Raw genomic sequence first — 19,137 nt, 5'->3', positions numbered from 1 at the left:
ACGCGCTATCTCAGAGTGGGGTAAATTGAAATTCTTATTTTTTAAATATCTTCCAAACGGTTTTGAATACGGAGTTCATATTTTGGGAGTGATTATAAGACATTAGGATAATTAATTTCATGTCACCACCTACCACATACTATATTAATACAGGGTAGTTTTGGAGGGTAAGTGGGGGTTATTGTGTCACATGTTTTTAATTTTTACATATTTTAAAAAAATATTTTAAAAATTGTTTCCTTAGACTTTTCTACGTAAAAAAGGTACTCTTGTAATATTTCGATAGATATCACCGTTTTCGATTTATTTAAACTCGAAGGTATACATGTATTTTATTGTAATCGTTACATTTCTTAATATTCATCAAGTATGCTTTGGAATTGACACTTGTGTTAGCAATAATATTACAAATTAATGGAAAACTTAATTAATACTTAACATTAAACTTAATTGGAAAACTTAATTAATGGCGAAAATAATATTTCACAACAACTGTTCAAAATGTCCTCCATTTTGTTGAATACATAATCTAATTCTTTTATTTAGCGAACGCATTAATCCATTTAATGTTACTGGATCGTTTTGTAAATCGGTAAATACTTGTTTAATTTTGTCTCTTAACTCATTTACTGTATTAATTGGAGTGTTATACACTTTTGATTTCAAATAACTCCATACTGTAAAGTCCATTGGATTAAGATCACAACTACGAGCAGGTATGAATGCCAATGAATCGGTGCATCCGCACCCCGGCCTATCCACCTATCAGGGAAATGTTCATGTAACCACCTTCTACAAATTCTTGTGTAATGTGGTGTAGCACCATCATGCATGAAAAACATGTTTCTTCGTATTTGTAATGGAATATCTTCCAAAATATCATGTAAAATATTGTCTAGAAAATTGTAATACATGTTACCATTTAAATTTCCGGGAAAGATGTGGTATCCTATGAAACTATTTCCTAAAGTAGCTGCCCAAACCTTTATCTTGAACGTGTGTTGGAAGTGAGTTTCCATTGTAGCCCTTGGATTTTCTTCAACACAGAAGTGCATATTTCTAGAATTGAACATACCTTGTCTTGTAAATGTGGCCTGGTCTGTAAACAGAATGTTGCTTACAAAATTTGGTGCAGTTTGAACTTTATTTTGCAATACTTCACAAAAATCAACTCTAAGTGGCATATCGTCGGGTAACAATTCCTGCACTTGTCGATAGTGGTAAAGGATGTAATTGCTCTTCATGCAGGACTCTTAAAACACTTTGATGGGAAATATTCGTTCTTAATCCTAACCTGCGTGTACTTATTGTGGGGTCATTTATTACAGCATCCAATATTTGCTGTTCAACGCGAACATTTCTTGCTTCTCTACGACGACCAGCATCTGTATTCCTTCTTTGAAGACAACCGATTTCTCTCAGTCGTCGTTCAGTACTTACAAAAGTCCTGGCATTGGGAATATTTCTGTTCGGATACTTTTCTCTGAAGCGTCTTACAGCGGCAGCCGCATTTCCCGAACATTACCCTAATACTAAAAGTATGTCTGTCATCTCAGAATTTGAATAGTGTGCCATATTGCGGGCAAACAAATTTAAAAATATAGCAAAAGAGACGTGTTAAACAAATTTCACTGTAAAAAGTGTAGATAAAAAATTTAATTGTTATTAAACGTCATTGACAATTCATAGACTACTTGAGATTAAAGTGTTGTTGCTAACACAAGTGTCAATTCCAAGCATACTTGATGAATATAAAAAATGTAACGATTACAATAAAATACATGTATACCTTCGAGTTTAAATAAATTGAAAACGGTGATATCTATCGAAATATTACAAGATCACCTTTTTGCGTAGAAAAGTCTAAGAAAAAATTTTTAAAATATTTTTTTAAAATATGTAAAAATTAAAAAACATGTGACGCAATAACCCTCACTTACCCTCCAAAACTACCCTGTATTAATATAGGATGTGGTAGGTGGTGACATGAAATTAATTATCCTAATGTCTTATAATCACTCCCAAAATGAACTCCGTATTCAAAACCGTTTGGAAGATATTTGAAAAAATAAGAATTTCAATTCACCCCTTTAAAGGGTTGTATCTCCCTTATTATTCAGTTTTATAAAAAAAGTGTACATAAAGAAGTACCCTTATTTTTGGACGTACTATGAGCTCTAGAAATTAATGTACATAATTCTGGACCACCTTTAGATTCCGAAAACGTTTTGTGATATAGCCCGATTGGGTGTTTTAATTATATACCTTTTATAAAGGATTTAAATAAATTTTTTGTTATAATAAAGTTTAAATAACATTAAAAATGGCTTCTATAGACTCGGGAAATATCCGTTCAGTGGATCACCTCCCGTGGAGTTAACTTCGTATATTTATTGTAAGGTTAAATTCATTGTTGTAATTTCTTTTATTTTATAATGGGGACATCCCGTAAATAAATATAATAAATTATATATTGCGTTTAGAAGATTAAAATATAAATACAAAAATTTTACCTCAATTTTTGCAGGTTCGCTAGCAACGGTGCCGTTCAGTACTAAAGCTTTGTTTAGAGCTGCTTCAAAAAATTTATTGAGTTTTTCTTCATCGTGTTGTTCATTGCTGCCCGATGTTTCGATAAGTAAGTAAAATGGATAATCACCAATTGGAGAGTTTTGACCGACGACTTCATTGATAAAATCCATCGTAGGAGTATCTATAACTTCTACAGCCGATATAATTTCTCCGAGTTCTGCCTTAAGAAATTTAAAAGTTTTCAGGACTTTATCAAAGTTTTGTAAACCTATAAAAAATATTTCTAGATAAAATATTATACATATATATATATATATATATATATATATATATATATATATATATATATATATATATATATAGTGAAAGGCTAAATTATGGAATACTATCATTATTTCGAGAACCGTCGAGTTTTGAGGGAAATCCCGAAACAGGTCGATTTTTGTTATAAAATACCCATCTTATAATGTACATGGAGTAGGGATGATGTCACCGGTGTAGGTGTAGTGACGTAATCGTTAATTTTTTAGATAGAAATCGGTATATTGCGACACCTCTTTTAATCGAGAATTTAATTCTCTATTTAACGACATTACATTTTTAACTAAAATATTTTTTTAAGGGTACAAAAACAATTTTTTTTAATTTAAATTCAACTAAATTACAACTAATGATTTAATTAATAATGTACTTTAAAGTAACCAAGTTATGCATAATAATTATTTTAAATTAAATGTTCGAAATGCCATCCATCGGTTTCTTGACAATATGCGAATGTACAGACACATTCATCAAGTACATTGCGGATGACTTCTGGAGTAATTAGACTCATTTCGTGCCTAATTCTATCTTTCAGGTCCTGTAAGTTTTGGGGTCTATTGACATAAACTTTTGATTTTATGTAACCCCACAGGAAAAAATGGACATCCAGACAGACACATGAATCTGTCTGGATATTTTGCGTTGAATGAATCGTATACCTCGTTCTGTGTTCTTTTTTTATCTCCACATCCGCTAAGAATTAATATTTCTATGCGTTGTGTTTCATTTAGGTGAGCCATAATTTAGTATTCAAAAGTAAAAATTATAATTGACAACTGATGATAATTCACAAAATCAAAACATTTACGTCAATAAATATTACAGTAACTATGCCACTATCACTTCCTTGAGTTAACATTTGACAAAAAGTTTCAGTGTTTATGAGATACTTTTTGTGTCCATTATTATTTTTACTTATTTTTAATTGTTATGCATAATTTGGTTACTTTAAAGTACATTATGAATTAAATTATTAGTTGTAATTTAGTTGAATTTAAATTTAAAAAATTTTTTTTGTACCCTTAAAAAAATATTTTAGTTAAAAATGTAATGTCGTTAAATAGAGAATTAAATTCTCCTTCAAATGAGGTGTCGCATTATACCAATTTCTATTAAAAAAAAAAAAAAATTAACGGTTATGTCACTACATCCACACCGGTGACATCATTCCTACTCCATGTACGTTACAAGATGGGTATTTTATAACGAAAATCACCCTGTTTCGGGATTTCCCCCAAAACTCGACGGTTCTCGAAATAATGGTAATATTCCATAATTTAGCCGTTCACTATATATATATATATATGTATATATATGCAGGGTGAGTGTCTAGTGCGCCATCGGTCGATAATTCCATTGTGGTACAAGATATCAAAATACCTTATTTTAAAAAAATGTAGGCAATTATAATCTCCATACTTGGAAAATATGTTTAATTCTACAGGGTGATTAATAACTACGTGGTATAGCAAACATATAATTTTTTAAATGGGACACCCTATGTATTTTTTGATATTTATATCCTGTCAGAGTTCTTGTTGTTATAGTATTTGCATTACTATATAAACAGTTGGTCCCTCTGTGCCTATGCACCTCTTAAGAAATTTTTATATTAGATGATTGTGAATAGAAAGCAGTGTGGTGAACTGGAGCACCGTCGTGTAAAAAACACATTCGTTGTCAAATATTAAGCGAACATTTTGCAGTAGTATTCAGTTCTCGATGGAGGTGGAAACTGATGTATCCTTACCATTTCTCGACGTTATCATAAAGAAAAACTAATCTAAAGGTTTTCATCACTCTGTTTATCGAAAACTCACCCATACTAATCGTTACTTGCATGCCAACTCTCATCTTCTCTCTTCATAAATTAATTCAGATATTAATACACTTGTCTCCAGATTAATACGCCTTTGCGATAATGCAAGTAGACCCGCTGAACTCTCTAGTTTAAAACAAGCCCTCATCCAAAACGGTTACCGCGAAAATCAAATCAATAGAGTATCCACAGAAATTACTCTCCCACTCAATCTCAACCCAAAGGCTCAGACCTTCATCATACAGAAGCTTTTCTTCCTTCCATCAAAGGTGTCACTGACAAAATCGACAAAGTTCTAAAATCAAGAGGAATAAGGCAACATTTACTCCCCAACAAAAACTTTCATTTCTTGACTGATCAATCAAAGACAACATTCCAAATGAACAACACGGAGTTTATGAAATTCCTTGTGCAGACTGCCCTGATCCAAATAAATCGTAGAATCCAAAATAGGATTTATGAACATTCCATTTCTGTTCGCAATTCCGACTCAATTTCAGCTCTAGGTCAATACCATATTTATACGGGTCACACAATTGATTTTGAAAACTCCAGAACCGTAGCCCCCATCCGTTTCTATAAACCAATCATTATCCGAGAAGCCATAGAAATTGAAAAAAAGGCCAAAAAAGGCAAAATTGTCTCAACAAAAGAGATGACGGCATACGGTTACCTTCGACTTGAAGACCTCTTATACAGAAACTACCGTCCACTCCGCCCGTCAATCAAATCCTACTACGCCAACCTCCTCCCAAGCCACGCCACCATCGGATATAAATGACCCGTCTTCTATTCCCAGCCCCAGTAATGCTTTGATTAGTGATCAGTGTATTAGGGATGATTCGATACTACTAAATACTCATATGGTATCGATACCTTCATTCGATACTGAGTACTCAGTATCGAATAAAACCGTATTCGATACCGAGTACTAGTATCGAATAACGATAATTAAAATAAAGTTGATTCTAATGGACTGCCGGAGTGATGACTTTAATTTTATTGACATCTGTCAGTTTCACTTCAAAACAAACCTTGTTTAGTGTGGATAATTTTTATTTTTCGTTGTTTTTTCATTTTTTTTACAGAATCTTTCCGCTTTTTGCAATATCTAAGTATTCTAATAGTTACTACAACAAGTTTACAAAGTTGTGTAAAATAATAAAGCATGTTGTCTTATAAAAAATAGCAATAAAATGCATGTATCAATAAAGTGAGGTTAGAATTTCGTTAATTTAAATTTTTAAACTATATTTCATAGAAATAGAACTCTGAATTATGATGGTATTATCGTAAAAAACCCTATACTTAAAAGAAAAAGCAGCAGAGGAAGCAAAATGTTAACTTTATAGAAATTAAAAAGTCTTGAGATTGGGCATTTCAACTTTTGTTTGGAAAGTAATAATAACAATATGGCAGCCGTGGCGTCACTCCGGCTGTCCATTCCACAAATTTCATTGTTTATTTTTCCTTCATCTGTCACTCTGTCCTGTTACCTGTACTTGTGAGTGCTGTTACGTCATACAAGTGGTATTCTGTGGTTATATTACGTCACGTCACATATGAGTTACGAGTACTCATAAGTATCGATACCAGAACCCGGTATCGAATGAGGTATCGATGCCTTGATTCGATACCGACCTAAGTACTTAGTATCGAATGCCGAGTGGTATCGATTCATCCTGATTCATCCTTCATCTTCATTCATCCTTAAGTGTAGTAGTGTCTGGGAGCTCTGGAGACTGGGACCTTGGAAGCCCTGGAAGATTGTTGAGTTTAATTTCTGTAATAGTGTTAATGTTAGCTCTAGGTTTAATTGTACTAACCGCGAACTTATTAAATATTATTGTCGACAATTAACAATTTTTGGTGTACCACCTTGTACACACTTTGCTGTTAATTTTTGCCCACCCTTTATTATTCTAGTATTTACCTCAACTCACAGTTCTTTAAAAAATTTAAGTTAAGTTGGATAGGTGCCTTATCATCAACAATGAATATTACATTTTTTTTTACTTTTTCGATTAAGTTTGTCTTTTTGTTTCGTAAAATTTGTTTAACTATTATTCTACTCATAAACTTATTAATATTATCGTTATGGGTACTTGTTATTCATTACCACTTTAAATCATTCTAGAGTATCTATAAAGGTCAAAGATCTATGTTATATTGAGTTAAATAAAAATTGTTCTTTATGGTAACAATACTTACCTAAAAATGCAACGTTTTTAAATTTTGGCCGCGGAGGACAGTGCAAAGAAACTTTGGTAATGAATCCCAGTGTTCCTTCAGAACCTATAAAAAGGTGCTTGAGATGGTATCCAGTGTTGTCCTTCTTTAGAGTACTCATGCAATCAAGTACTTCGCCATTTGCTTTTACCTGCAAATTTAACTTGTCTTTATATAAGGCAAAATATCAGATTCTTGATAAGTTTTTTATTTACAATAATTAGAGAAAATTGAATATTTTTATAGGAATTGAAACTCCATCAATGACAATAATATCTCAAGAGTTTTGTATTATTGTGGAGGCGCCCCACGTATCTCACAGGAATCGAGACAAAGGACTTTTAAATAATTCCCTTATTAAAACTGCAATATCGTAGAACGCGTATCATAATATGTATTCATATATTTATATTTATACAGTGTGTCAATTTTAAAACTTACAATGGGCTATATCTCACGAACAAAAGCTGATATTAAAAAATGCTTGAAACCGTTTCTAGGATAGTAAGGGGGAACTAAAATGGCATAAAAGAGAACTCACCCCCATCAACCCCCTAGCCCCACCCACCACAACCAAAAAGTTTAAATTGCAAACCCCTACTTGTGACCCATCATTAAAAAGACTATAAAAAGTCTATCCAATGGTATAAATAATAATTATACAGGGTGAAGCAATAATTGTGAAACTTTGGCTTAAATGGAAAATTTAATGAGGTTTTGTTGATTCTGTTGATGACCCTGTATAATTATTGTTTAATAATTATACAGGGTGTTAATATCCGCCGGCTTACTATGACTTTTGTATTTGTAATGCTATCTCCCGGACTATTATTTTTAGTGATGTACACTTCTACCGAAGAGCCCGTCGGATTTTTTTGTTAACTTAAAAAATGCCGAAAAACTTAAAATGCCGTTTTTTAATCTCAATATTCTGAAAAACTGAATGTTTGGGCGCGAATATTAGGCGATGCTATAATTATAATTGGTCCCTTGTTCATACCAGGAAATTTAAGTGGCGACATTTATCTCGATATGCTGGAAAACACTATGCGACCATTAAGTACTTGTTCTCTCTCTCTCTGTCATCGGAAATGGACCGAGAATGTCCACTACAATTCGTTCAAAAGGCTCTTCGGAAAGATATTGTGCCATTTTACCACAACTTCTTGTTCTAGGGCCTTTTCTACCGTTACATAAATTACATCTTTTACACCAATCTTGTACATCTCGGCGACAATGATCCAGTAAAATCTGTCTCGAACTCTAGTCAGTGTTCTATGGACACCAAAGTGTCCTCCAGAAAGTCTGCTATGAAGTTCTTGTAATACACTTTTAATGTCTGATTTTGGTAGCACCGCTTGTTAAACTGTACGTACTCCATCGGGACTTTCCCACTTCCCACAGAAAAATAAAAGGATTCCCATTCAGCCTAGTGCGCCTTTATAGTTTCACTATATTTGGTTAGTTCCTGCCAAATAAGTTTTACTCCGTTTTTAAGCGATTCTCGTATGACTTTTAAGTCATTATCTTTCTTTTGACTTGTTTCCAGGGAAGTCTGATCATTATTTTCTTCCTGTTTATGGTCCTCCAGAGACTTACTTTTTCGGTTACTATTGTTTTTCTTCAAGCTGACACTGACTTTAAACCTGTAATTCATTCAAATCATCTTGGAATTTTTTTAATTATTCATTTTGCAAAATTGACACCTGTTCTCTGAACCTTTCTATTTCATTTTTAACTAATTGCTAGTTGCTGCTTCAAATATGCAACTTCAGATTCCAGAATATCTTATTTACTACCAATCAATCAATCAATATTCTTTATTTCATCTGACTTTTACAAATATTGAAATGTGTCAAATACAATCTATAATCAGTAAAAACTATAAGTACATAAAAATAGTTAACACAAAAACATCTAAAATATACACAAAAACATACAAATTGTTAAAAAGATGCCTGCAAGTATTCCTCTAACGAATAGAAAGTGTTTACCAGAAGTAAGTCCTTAACTGTTCTCTTAAATACATAAATATTTGACTCTTTAACAAAATTAAGTAAGTAATTTATTATACAAACGAACGCATGTTGGTTAAGGACCCTTGCCCACAACGGTCAAGTGACGAACAGAGGTCACCAAATCATTTCTGTAATGAAAATTGTAGCCACTCATTAAGGAAACATCATTTCTGCAAATAAAATTGCATCTATGTGACTTTATATAAACAACACAACTGAAAATATACAGCGAAATTACAGTTAAAATATTTAATTGTTTAAAAACTGGTCTACAGGAATCCAAGCGCCTTCTAAACGTCATGGTACGAATATTTTTTTTTTTTTTTTTAAACAAGCACCTCATTAATTTGCGAGCAATTTCCCCAACAAACTAAGTAATATTGCAAAATTGACTGTACATGAGCAAAATAGTAAAGTTTTAAGATATCTAGGGAGACAAAATTCCTAAGTTGCCATAGAACGTAACAGTGCACAGACAATCTTCCCACTGCATAATCAACGTGAGAGCTAAAAGACAAATTAGAATCCAGGTAAACACCTATAACAACTTATAACAACTTAGTGGAGTGGCTATTTACCACTGACCCATTGTCAAGTTTTACTAATGGACTCATCTGCATAGTAGAAGGTGAAAAGGTTACCATATTGGTCTTTGATCAATTTGCTAGACAGTTTGCTTTTTGTACTACATGAAAAAAATTATTGGAATTTAGTGCAATTGTGGAATCGTCAGCAAATTGAGTGACATAACAGCCTGATTGCTGTTCCACGTTTTCTACTCGAACACTTATTGCATCAGAAAAATTATCTAATGGATTCCGAACCAAACATGTTGAGCTATCGTTTATCAGTTGATTTAAATCATTGACGAAAATCAAAAATAAAAGAGGGCAAATGATACTTCCCTATGGAACTCCGGAGAGGACACTTTCTTCTGAAGAAAATATTATATTCCCATTCACATTGACATTCATTTTTTGAAACCTTTTCGATAAAAAGGTGAGCATCCACTTTAACGCAGTTCCTCTAACACCACTATGATAAAGTTTTTCCAGCAATATTGGATGATTTACAGTTTCAAAAGCTCGTGCTAATTCAAAAAACAAACAGATAACTTTATTTCCCTTATCAAAGTGAGATAAAATATGATTGCACAGCGCTAGTAGTGCATCTTGCACACTTATACCTTTACGGAAACCAAATTGAGACTTTTCTATAATGTTGTGCTTGTTAATATACGAGAGGAAGGAGAAGTGTATGAAATGCCTTCTCATATATCTTTGAAAACAGATAAAAGTGATAGGCCTCGATAGTTATCAAATTTTGATTTGTCACCTTTTTATGTATAGACACAACTAAAGCAGCATTTAGAATTTGAGGGAAAATCCCTTTCTGAAATGAAAGGTTTACTAGAAATGTTAATTGTTTATATATGTTCTGAGATACATGTGTTAACATAGAATACGGGATCTTATCCAGTCCAGCCGAGGATTTTTTTGAGATATCTTTAATTATACTTTTTATTTCTTCATCACTAACAGGGTAAAGGAAAAGGGAGTGTATAGGCGAAGAAAGATTCTTAGGATTATAGTCAGGTGAAGTTTGACTAATTAAATTTTTTACGGAATTCGAAAAATGTTGACTGAAAGATTCTGCTATGTCATGAGGGTCATCCTCAGAAATTCCCAAATTATTTTTAAATTTACTTGGGTATTTAGAAGAGTTTCGATTTATGATGCGCCAAGCCTCAGCCGTACTATTCTGCGCATTTATCATTTTATTATTAAAATAAGTTTGCTTGGCTAACTTAACTTTGTATTCATGATTTGTTTTAGAATGTTATACCGTATTCTGAGCTCATGACTTTCTGAATATTTTATAGATCTAAAAATGTCTCTAATAAAATCTCCCTCATTTATTAAATTAGAAGTCAACCAGCCCTTATTTTTAGACTGTTTAGAAAATTGTCAAGTATCCACCGTTTGCAAAGGAAATGCTTTATCGAATAGTTCCATAATTTTTTCATAAAATATGCAAAACTTGTTATCCAAAGATAGATGTGAGTCTAGAAAGCACCAAGATTCCCTAGAGAGTAATTGATTAAAATAATTAATATTAAGACTGCTATTAAAATCACTTTTATAAACAATATTATCCCCTAAAAAAGAAGCATTCAAGTTGTATTAAACTTTTTGTAAAAAATGATCACTCACATCGTTATACACAACAGAACAAGATAAAAACTTAATATTTACATTGCAGAAAATATTATCAATCACAGTTTTAGAGTCATTATGTATTCTAGTATATTCAAAAATACATTGATTTAAACCATAAGAGGTAAAAACATTTTTTAATCTTAATGCATCTATATTGTGTACCTTTGGATCAAAATTTATATTGAAGTCACCACAGATGAAGATAATAATATTTTTGTTTAATATTTCTGACTCAACATTTCGTCCATTTTATTTATGAAAGTTTGTGTATCTTTTGATGCTCTGTAAAAACAGCCAACAGTTATAATGTTATTTTGGTATTCCAATCAATCAAGGCATACTCAAATATTTTATCAATCTTAGCAAGCGAACAGTTTTTAATGTAAAAGCACAACTTACATTTACAAATATTGCGACCCCTCCCCTACCTGAGTTAGAACGATGTAAGAAATCGCTTAATACATAAGAGTCCAAGAACAAATTTAAAATTTCATGTTTATCACACCACACTTCACTACTGTCGTCACTTGTCTTTTCGTTCTTCTCTCCAAGAAATCAATTTCTTGGAGAGATATATCTACTAATATACCTAGAAGAATTATGTGACGGCCTTTTAAATGTCGATCTGAGCAACCTTCTGACCTCATTATTTGGTTTTTCTGTCCTTGCCTGGGACCGGCTTTTGCCGAATTATTTTGCAAATGCCCTATTCTTCCGCAATTAAAACATCTGTTTTGATTTTGAGATTTTTCTTAAAGATTTGGCAATATGCTTAACATCTGGGATGAAATAAGTTATTGATTATCTGTGATAGTGACTTCCTCATTTCTCGAATCTTTTTTTTTGCACCTATTCTCTATCCTTCCATTGTTGGATGTAGGTCTCCCCCAGTTCTCTCCATCTTTCCCTATCTTGAGCTGTTCTCTGCCATGTGGGACCTCCTTGTTTCCTGATGTCATCTTTCCACCTCATCTGTGGTCTGCCTCTTGATCTCTTTGCATCTCGAATCTTATTTCTTTTAATCGTACTCCTGGGCTGATTAGTGCTCCATTTAGCGTTTAGTGATACTGTAGTCGAAAAGCTTGTGGCATTTCAACATCCTTTAGTCCATCTATGTACCAATTTTTTTCAGAAAATCTTTAGGTGCCTGATGGTATGCCAAATGCAATAATATTTTAATATCGGCATCATATTTTTGCAGGTTTTCTATATATATATATATATATATATATATATATATATATATATATATATATATATATATATATATTGTAAAGACTACGACCGTCAATTTATATTTCTAAAGTAAGTATAAAGCGAAACGTCTTCGACAAACTTATGAAGTAGTTGACTTCTTTTTTTAATTGCCAACTGAATGACCGATTAAACCACTGAATTCACTAGTTGAATACTTTAGAAATATATATATATATATATATATATATATATATATATATATATATATATATATATATATATATATATATACCCTTAAACCCTTAAAACTCAGTAATTTTAAGCCCGAAATGGTACATGCTATCAACGGGCAATATGTTTGAAATTTTTGCTATTCTCACGTTATTTAAATAAATTCCTTGTGCTGATAATTGTGTTGAGTTCGTACCTTTACAACTGTAGGTCTTAATTGAAGTTCTTTTATTATTTGAAGAGGGTAACGTTATATTAAAAGTCCGCGATCTATGCGAGAAGTCTTTATTATATACAATACACTGTAACGATGTTATTTACATTTACAATACACAAGATTACGGATAATTGTCTGCGACCTGCGAATTAAAATATCGAACACCCCCGTCGTTAATTGATTTCGTCTTTTCGTCTTTTTCGGCGTGCACGATAATTTAAGTATATTCAGTTCGAGCGACAAAAATCGAATGCCCGGCTCAGGAGGAATGTGTGTTCTCGTCTACATATCTCCTGTCCCCCTTCGCCTCTGAATCCCGTCTCCCTTATAGCGACTTAAGCATATTATTTAAGTGGTTCCTTGCAGTGGCGTAACTAATGAATAAAACTATGCTAAATACTTATAGTAAGAAATATTCCTACATTCGGCCATCCTGCTAGGAATCCGACTCGGATTCTGATTGGTTCTCTACCCATGCCTTCATATATTCAGCGCACGTTGATGTGCTCAGGGGGCCTTCATGATATCCTGACTTTTTCACATCATATCTATCATTGGGCTTAACATCTACTACCACATATGGTCCAAGATATTTCTTCCTCAGTTTGAGTCCACTACCAAACTGCGTTCTCTTAATTGCCACTAGGTCCCCTTTTCTATACATTCTCGGCTTCTTCCTTCGTAAGTCATACCTGCGCTTATTGTTCTCCTGGACCTTGATTAACTGACGTCTACTCTCGTTTCTTAACATGTCTCTACCTTCATCATATTGTTTGATCATTTCCTGCTCTATTATTTCTTTCATCCTTAGATCCTCTTTATTCTTCATCTTTGTCCCAAAAAGTACTTCGAATGGCGTAGCATCAATGCTTCTTTGATAAGTGGAATTAACAAACTGTTGCAGCTTATAAATATGCTTATACCACTTCGTCGGTTCCTCTATACTCAATTTGGTTAATACTGGGATTAACGTTCTATTGACACGTTCTACTTGCCCATTGCTTCTTGGTACACCTGTCGTAATCTTAATGTGCTTAATTTCTTCACTTTGGCAATACTCTTCGAACTCGTTCGCTGTAAATGCGGTACCTCTATCGGATATTATTCGGAGAGGATTTCCGAAATCCTTCTGTTGCCTCTTCATACATTCTATGACTTCTTTTGCCGCCGTTGATTTTGTAGGATAAAACCATGCAAATTTAGAAAAATCGTCGATGATCACCAAAATGTGATTATAGTTCTTGTTGGTTGTAGCTAACGGTCCTAAATGATCAACATGAAATGTTTGTAAAGGTCCATCGATTTTTAGTATCGGATGTAACCAACCCTCTTTTTTGCCTTCTTTTCTACTTCCAAGTATACACTTAATACAATTTCTTACACAATGCTCGACTTTTTCTCCAAGATTAGGAATATAACATTCCCTTTGAATTAACTCCTGTGTTTTTGTTACAGCAAAATGTCCTACGTCGTGTAACAATTTAATTACTTCTGTTTGCATTCGTTTCGGAATGACTAACAATTCCTTACCTTCGTCATATTTACTTAAAACTATTATGTCATCCATATAGTAAATTGCTATGTTCTTGGATGTCAGCTCTCTAAATATGTGGCTAATAAATCTTTGAAACACTGCAGGACTATTACACAATCCGAACGGACACCTTAAAAATTCGTATTGTCCGTCTGGGGTGAAGAATCCCGTGTATTTAATGCTATCTTCCTCTATTGGTACATGGAAGAATCCATTCTTGAGGTCTATTGTGCTAAAATATTCTGCACCTTGTAACCGATCCAATACATCTTCTATTAAAGGTAATGGAAACCTATCTTTTATTATATTCCGGTTAAGTTTTCGGTAATCACCGCAAACTCTGATCTGTCCGTCTTTCTTTTTGACGAGTACAATTGGACTTGCAAAATCGGATGTACTTAGATTATAGATTATTTTTCTGAGTGTAGTCTAAATTAGTATTACTGTGAACGAGGTTGTGGTCGCTTTTAATTCGCAAATCTTATCTCTTTATATTACAACAATATAATAAGTACAATAATATCTCAGAATAAAGCAAAATATCCTACTAAAAGATTTTGATTTTTACATTCAATTTAAAATATTATTATAGTCAAGCATCAACTATCATTATCAAAATATAAGTCCTCACATCAACAGAGTAAAGTTAAATCAACAAATAATTACAAATACTTTTGTTTGTTTAAAAGTTATTTTCTTAATGTTCACAGTTCATGATAAAAAAATAATCTTCGCACGATCTATTAAAGGAACAAAGTCACCTGATCATTTGTCATCATCCAGTGGGTCCAAACATCCATAAACCATAAATTAATCTTATCGTCGTCGTCTGCAAAAGCCACTTGTAGTCTGCTTCGTCGTCAATCGCCTCGCCACTTCAGCCTCTTATTTACACTTGGCATATTATGTTACAAAACAGTCACTTCGTCGTTGATTCGATTTTCACAAACTGCGTCTTTTATAATCTTGCTTCCATAATTAGCGGCACAAATAAACGTTACTGTCTCTTTCGAAATAATCTCGGTTGAGCCCCCAAAATGTAGGTCTTAATTGAAGTTCTTTTATTATTTGAAGAGGGTAACGTTATATTAAAAGTCCGCGATCTATGCGAGAAGTCTTTATTATATACAATACACTGTAACGATGTTATTTACATTTACAATACACAAGATTACGGATAATTGTCTGCGACCTGCGAATTAAAATATCGAACACCCCCGTCGTTAATTGATTTCGTCTTTTCGTCTTTTTCGGCGTGCACGATAATTTAAGTATATTCAGTTCGAGCGACAAAAATCGAATGCCCGGCTCAGGAGGAATGTGTGTTCTCGTCTACATATCTCCTGTCCCCCTTCGCCTCTGAATCCCGTCTCCCTTATAGCGACTTAAGCATATTATTTAAGTGGTTCCTTGCAGTGGCGTAACTAATGAATAAAACTATGCTAAATACTTATAGTAAGAAATATTCCTACACAACCATATAAAAAATTTCCTTTTTTTGCTGCCTTAATTTATTAACCAGCTGATTTTATATTACCTACCTAAACATACGTTATAACATTTTTATATAAATCTTATACTTACGACTTCCAGTCCTAATACATTTCCATGTAAATTTCCGAACCTCACCATCCTTAGACCGCCAGCATTGGTTGAAACGTTTCCACCAATTTGACAAGAACCCTTCGCGCCTATATCTAACGGCACAATTAAATTTTTTTCGGCTACATATTTGTCAATATTTTCGAGAATACATCCCGCCTGGCAGATTATTACACCTGGAACACAAAACTAGTAAGATATCAGAAATACCAAAGATGATAACACAAATACAAAACGGATTTGATATGTATACATATATAACAGATATTCTACGGCTGTCGCCGCTTCCTCGTCAGTAATTTCCATTTTCTGTTATATGTTCCTGCTTAGCACATAGAAAAAGAAAACATATAAACAAAAAAAACAAAAAGAGAGAATATAAAGAAAATATAAACAACAAACTAGAAAACAAACTCAAACATGAAAACATAAATGAGGAGTGAAAGGAGTGCAGAAACATCATAAGATAAGCAGCTGAAGAAGTACTAGGCATGAAAGGTAAACAAAGAAGCACAAGAACAAACGACTGGTTTGACGAAGAATTTCAGATTAAAATAGAAATAGAAAAAACAGAGCATATTTACTGGTGCAACAGGGGCATAGAGCCCGACAAGCACAGTAGAAATATAAACAGCTACGTAAAGAAGAAAAGAAAATCCACTGAAGAAAAAAGAAAAAAATATTAACAAAGAACTTCAAGAAGCACAAGAACTAAGTAAGCCAACAGAGGCAAGAAAGTTTTACCAGAAACTGAATAAAAGCGGAAAAAAAAATTTCAAACCGAGAACAATGATGTGTAGAGATAAGAAGGGTAATATATTGAAAGAACAGCAAGAAATATTAAGAAGATGAACAAAAACGAAAAAGCTTGAGGGAAATAGGAGGGAGGCGAACCCTGATATACCATTACACTAAGCAAACGACAGAGAAAAGAGTCCACCAACAACACTTTGAACAGCAAAGTTAACAGTTAAAAACTAGAGAACAATAAATCACCGGGATCGTATCAAATAGCATCGGAGCTACTAAAAGAAGGAGGAGATGCATTAATAAAAGCAATACTTGACCTTATAACAAATATATGGTTGAATAAGCAGTAACAGCGAAGTGGAATATCAGAAATATTGTACCATTACATAAAAACTGAGATCAGTTAGCATGTAGAAACTACCGTAGAATCACGTTGTTAAATGAGCATACAAAATAATGTCCAACCTCATTTATAGAAGGCTTAGACCACCCACTGAAAAAATAGTTGGCAAATACCAATGTGGTTTCTGCAGAAAAAATTCAACAATGGATGAATAGATATGGCCTTAAGGTCATCAAACGTTGTTTGCGTGGGTGTTAAACCTGTAAATTCATTTACCTGCGAGATTCAGTAAGCTTAAGACTGGTAACTTCATTTTTTATCTTTAATACTATATTTTAATCTTAAATAATTCAATAATGTTACCTAAAGTCAAAATTTAAATTTAACTGATTATAAATAAATTGTTGGAAGTGCATTCTCATGATCTTTCTAGTTCTTTACACATTAAAACCTTAATGTTTTTTACTTAAGTTTTTATAATAACTTTTTTTATATACATGTATGATTATCACATGTTATTTTGCTGTGCTAATTCTGTTAATTTGTAAACTATACCTAGTTTCAATTAATTGTTTTATACAACTTTAACTCTAAATGTCCAGTATCGTAAGCTTTTTCATATTTTTAACATCATTGACTGCTACATGTCTTTGTAAGGTAACACACATGTTTTTAACTTCTCTATGGATGTTTGGTTTCATATTGTTCTTTTTAGATGAACTGATGATGCTTTCTGAGCAGAAAGCGACACGTCTTCAATAAATAGATGAAGTAGCCACCTTCTTTGTCTTTTATTTCTCCACTTTGACCGAAAAACCCACCACTCTTCGAGTGTACCTTAGTTTATATGTATATATATATATATATATATATATATATATATATATATATATATATATATATATATATATATATATTGTTTGTTTTTTGTTTTAATGCAAGACCGAAAAATTCCTTAATTTTCTTATGAACAATAAACATGCTATAAAAGCGATGTAACGGTTATAAAATATTAGATAAATAATTAAAATGGTAAATTTTTGCAAGTTACGAACTAAGAATAAGTTATTATTGAAATTTACATGTCTATTTTCTTTGTTAAATACTTCGTCACTAACTTTATTGTCATGCACAAGGGTGTCATATCTTGCATAAAAATCTAGTAATAATAATTCCAATTCCGTTTTGGTACTTACCCGAATTTTCATCCAAACTAATAATCTCATTCATCAGTTCAGTGGATACAACAACTTCATCAAAAACGGGATTGGATCCTCCTGCCATACCACTCTGAGATAGCGCGTTGGGCAAATCGCTATTCTATTTTTATTACAATATGATAAAATTTTGGACACTTCTTCTGTCGTTTTCGGTTTAAGAACCACATTACTCGTTCCTAGTAAATATACGGTGGATTAATAGTTTCCGTATTTTAAATAAAACAAAAATTAATGTAGAAAAAATGATAACACAAAAATGAAAGGCCAGAAGAATGGAAAAAATTAAAAAGAGAGCAGGAAGGAAAGGAAAAAATAGTTAGAAACGAAAAAGAACCAATGTAATACAATGGTAATACTTAACAAAGATCTACAGAGTGGACCAAAAGTCTGAAAACGATTAATTATCTCTTAAATAGATGGTCCGAATTGTACAAAAACCGGGATACGCATATTCTGCAATATGGAGATTTCACATTTAGTGCTTGAAATATTGCCAGATTTACAATTTTTTCAGATATCATTAGTCTCTTTGGTTTTTTAAATACAACACCCTATATACCTATTGTATTAATATTGGAAACCTCACTTCAATACGAGTTCAATCATATGCAACACTTTGTATAATATTTGTCACGAAGGTCTTAAATAAATAAAACTTCTTAGTGCCAAATAGTTTTGAAGTAATTCAATAAATATAGAATGCTGTAATTTTGACATTACGTCATAAAAATAGCAATAGCTTGATGTTTAGTGAAAAATTTTATAAAATAAATTATATTAATTATATTAATGCAAAACTATTTGATCGTGAAGCAGCATATACCAGGTTTAACACTCTCAACAAACCATCCTCGAAAACGCGACGTTTAGGTAGGATTTTTTCCACTCGGAACTTTCGTAAATTT

The 19,137-nt window shown here is 32.6% G+C and overlaps 1 protein-coding gene across 1 annotated transcript; it reads right to left on the bottom strand.

Annotated features, from left to right (window-relative positions):
• Nucleotides 1–2,513: 2,513 nt before the first annotated feature.
• LOC140432047 (D-2-hydroxyglutarate dehydrogenase, mitochondrial-like) lies at nucleotides 2,514–18,319 on the bottom strand (the record flags this gene model as incomplete). Its single annotated transcript, XM_072519898.1, has 4 exons — nucleotides 18,209–18,319; nucleotides 15,902–16,095; nucleotides 6,884–7,052; nucleotides 2,514–2,800 (listed from the first exon to the last, which is right to left on the bottom strand). Coding segments are annotated over exons 1-4 (738 nt in total), but the record flags the coding sequence as incomplete, so codon positions are not given.
• Between the last annotated feature and the right edge of the window lie 818 nt (nucleotides 18,320–19,137).

The sequence above is a fragment of the Diabrotica undecimpunctata genome, unplaced genomic scaffold (assembly GCF_040954645.1).
Source record: "Diabrotica undecimpunctata isolate CICGRU unplaced genomic scaffold, icDiaUnde3 ctg00002655.1, whole genome shotgun sequence".
Classification (NCBI taxonomy): Eukaryota; Metazoa; Arthropoda; class Insecta; order Coleoptera; family Chrysomelidae; genus Diabrotica; species Diabrotica undecimpunctata.
Note: the sequence above shows the minus strand (reverse complement) of the source record. Positions and strands in the feature narration are given on the sequence as shown.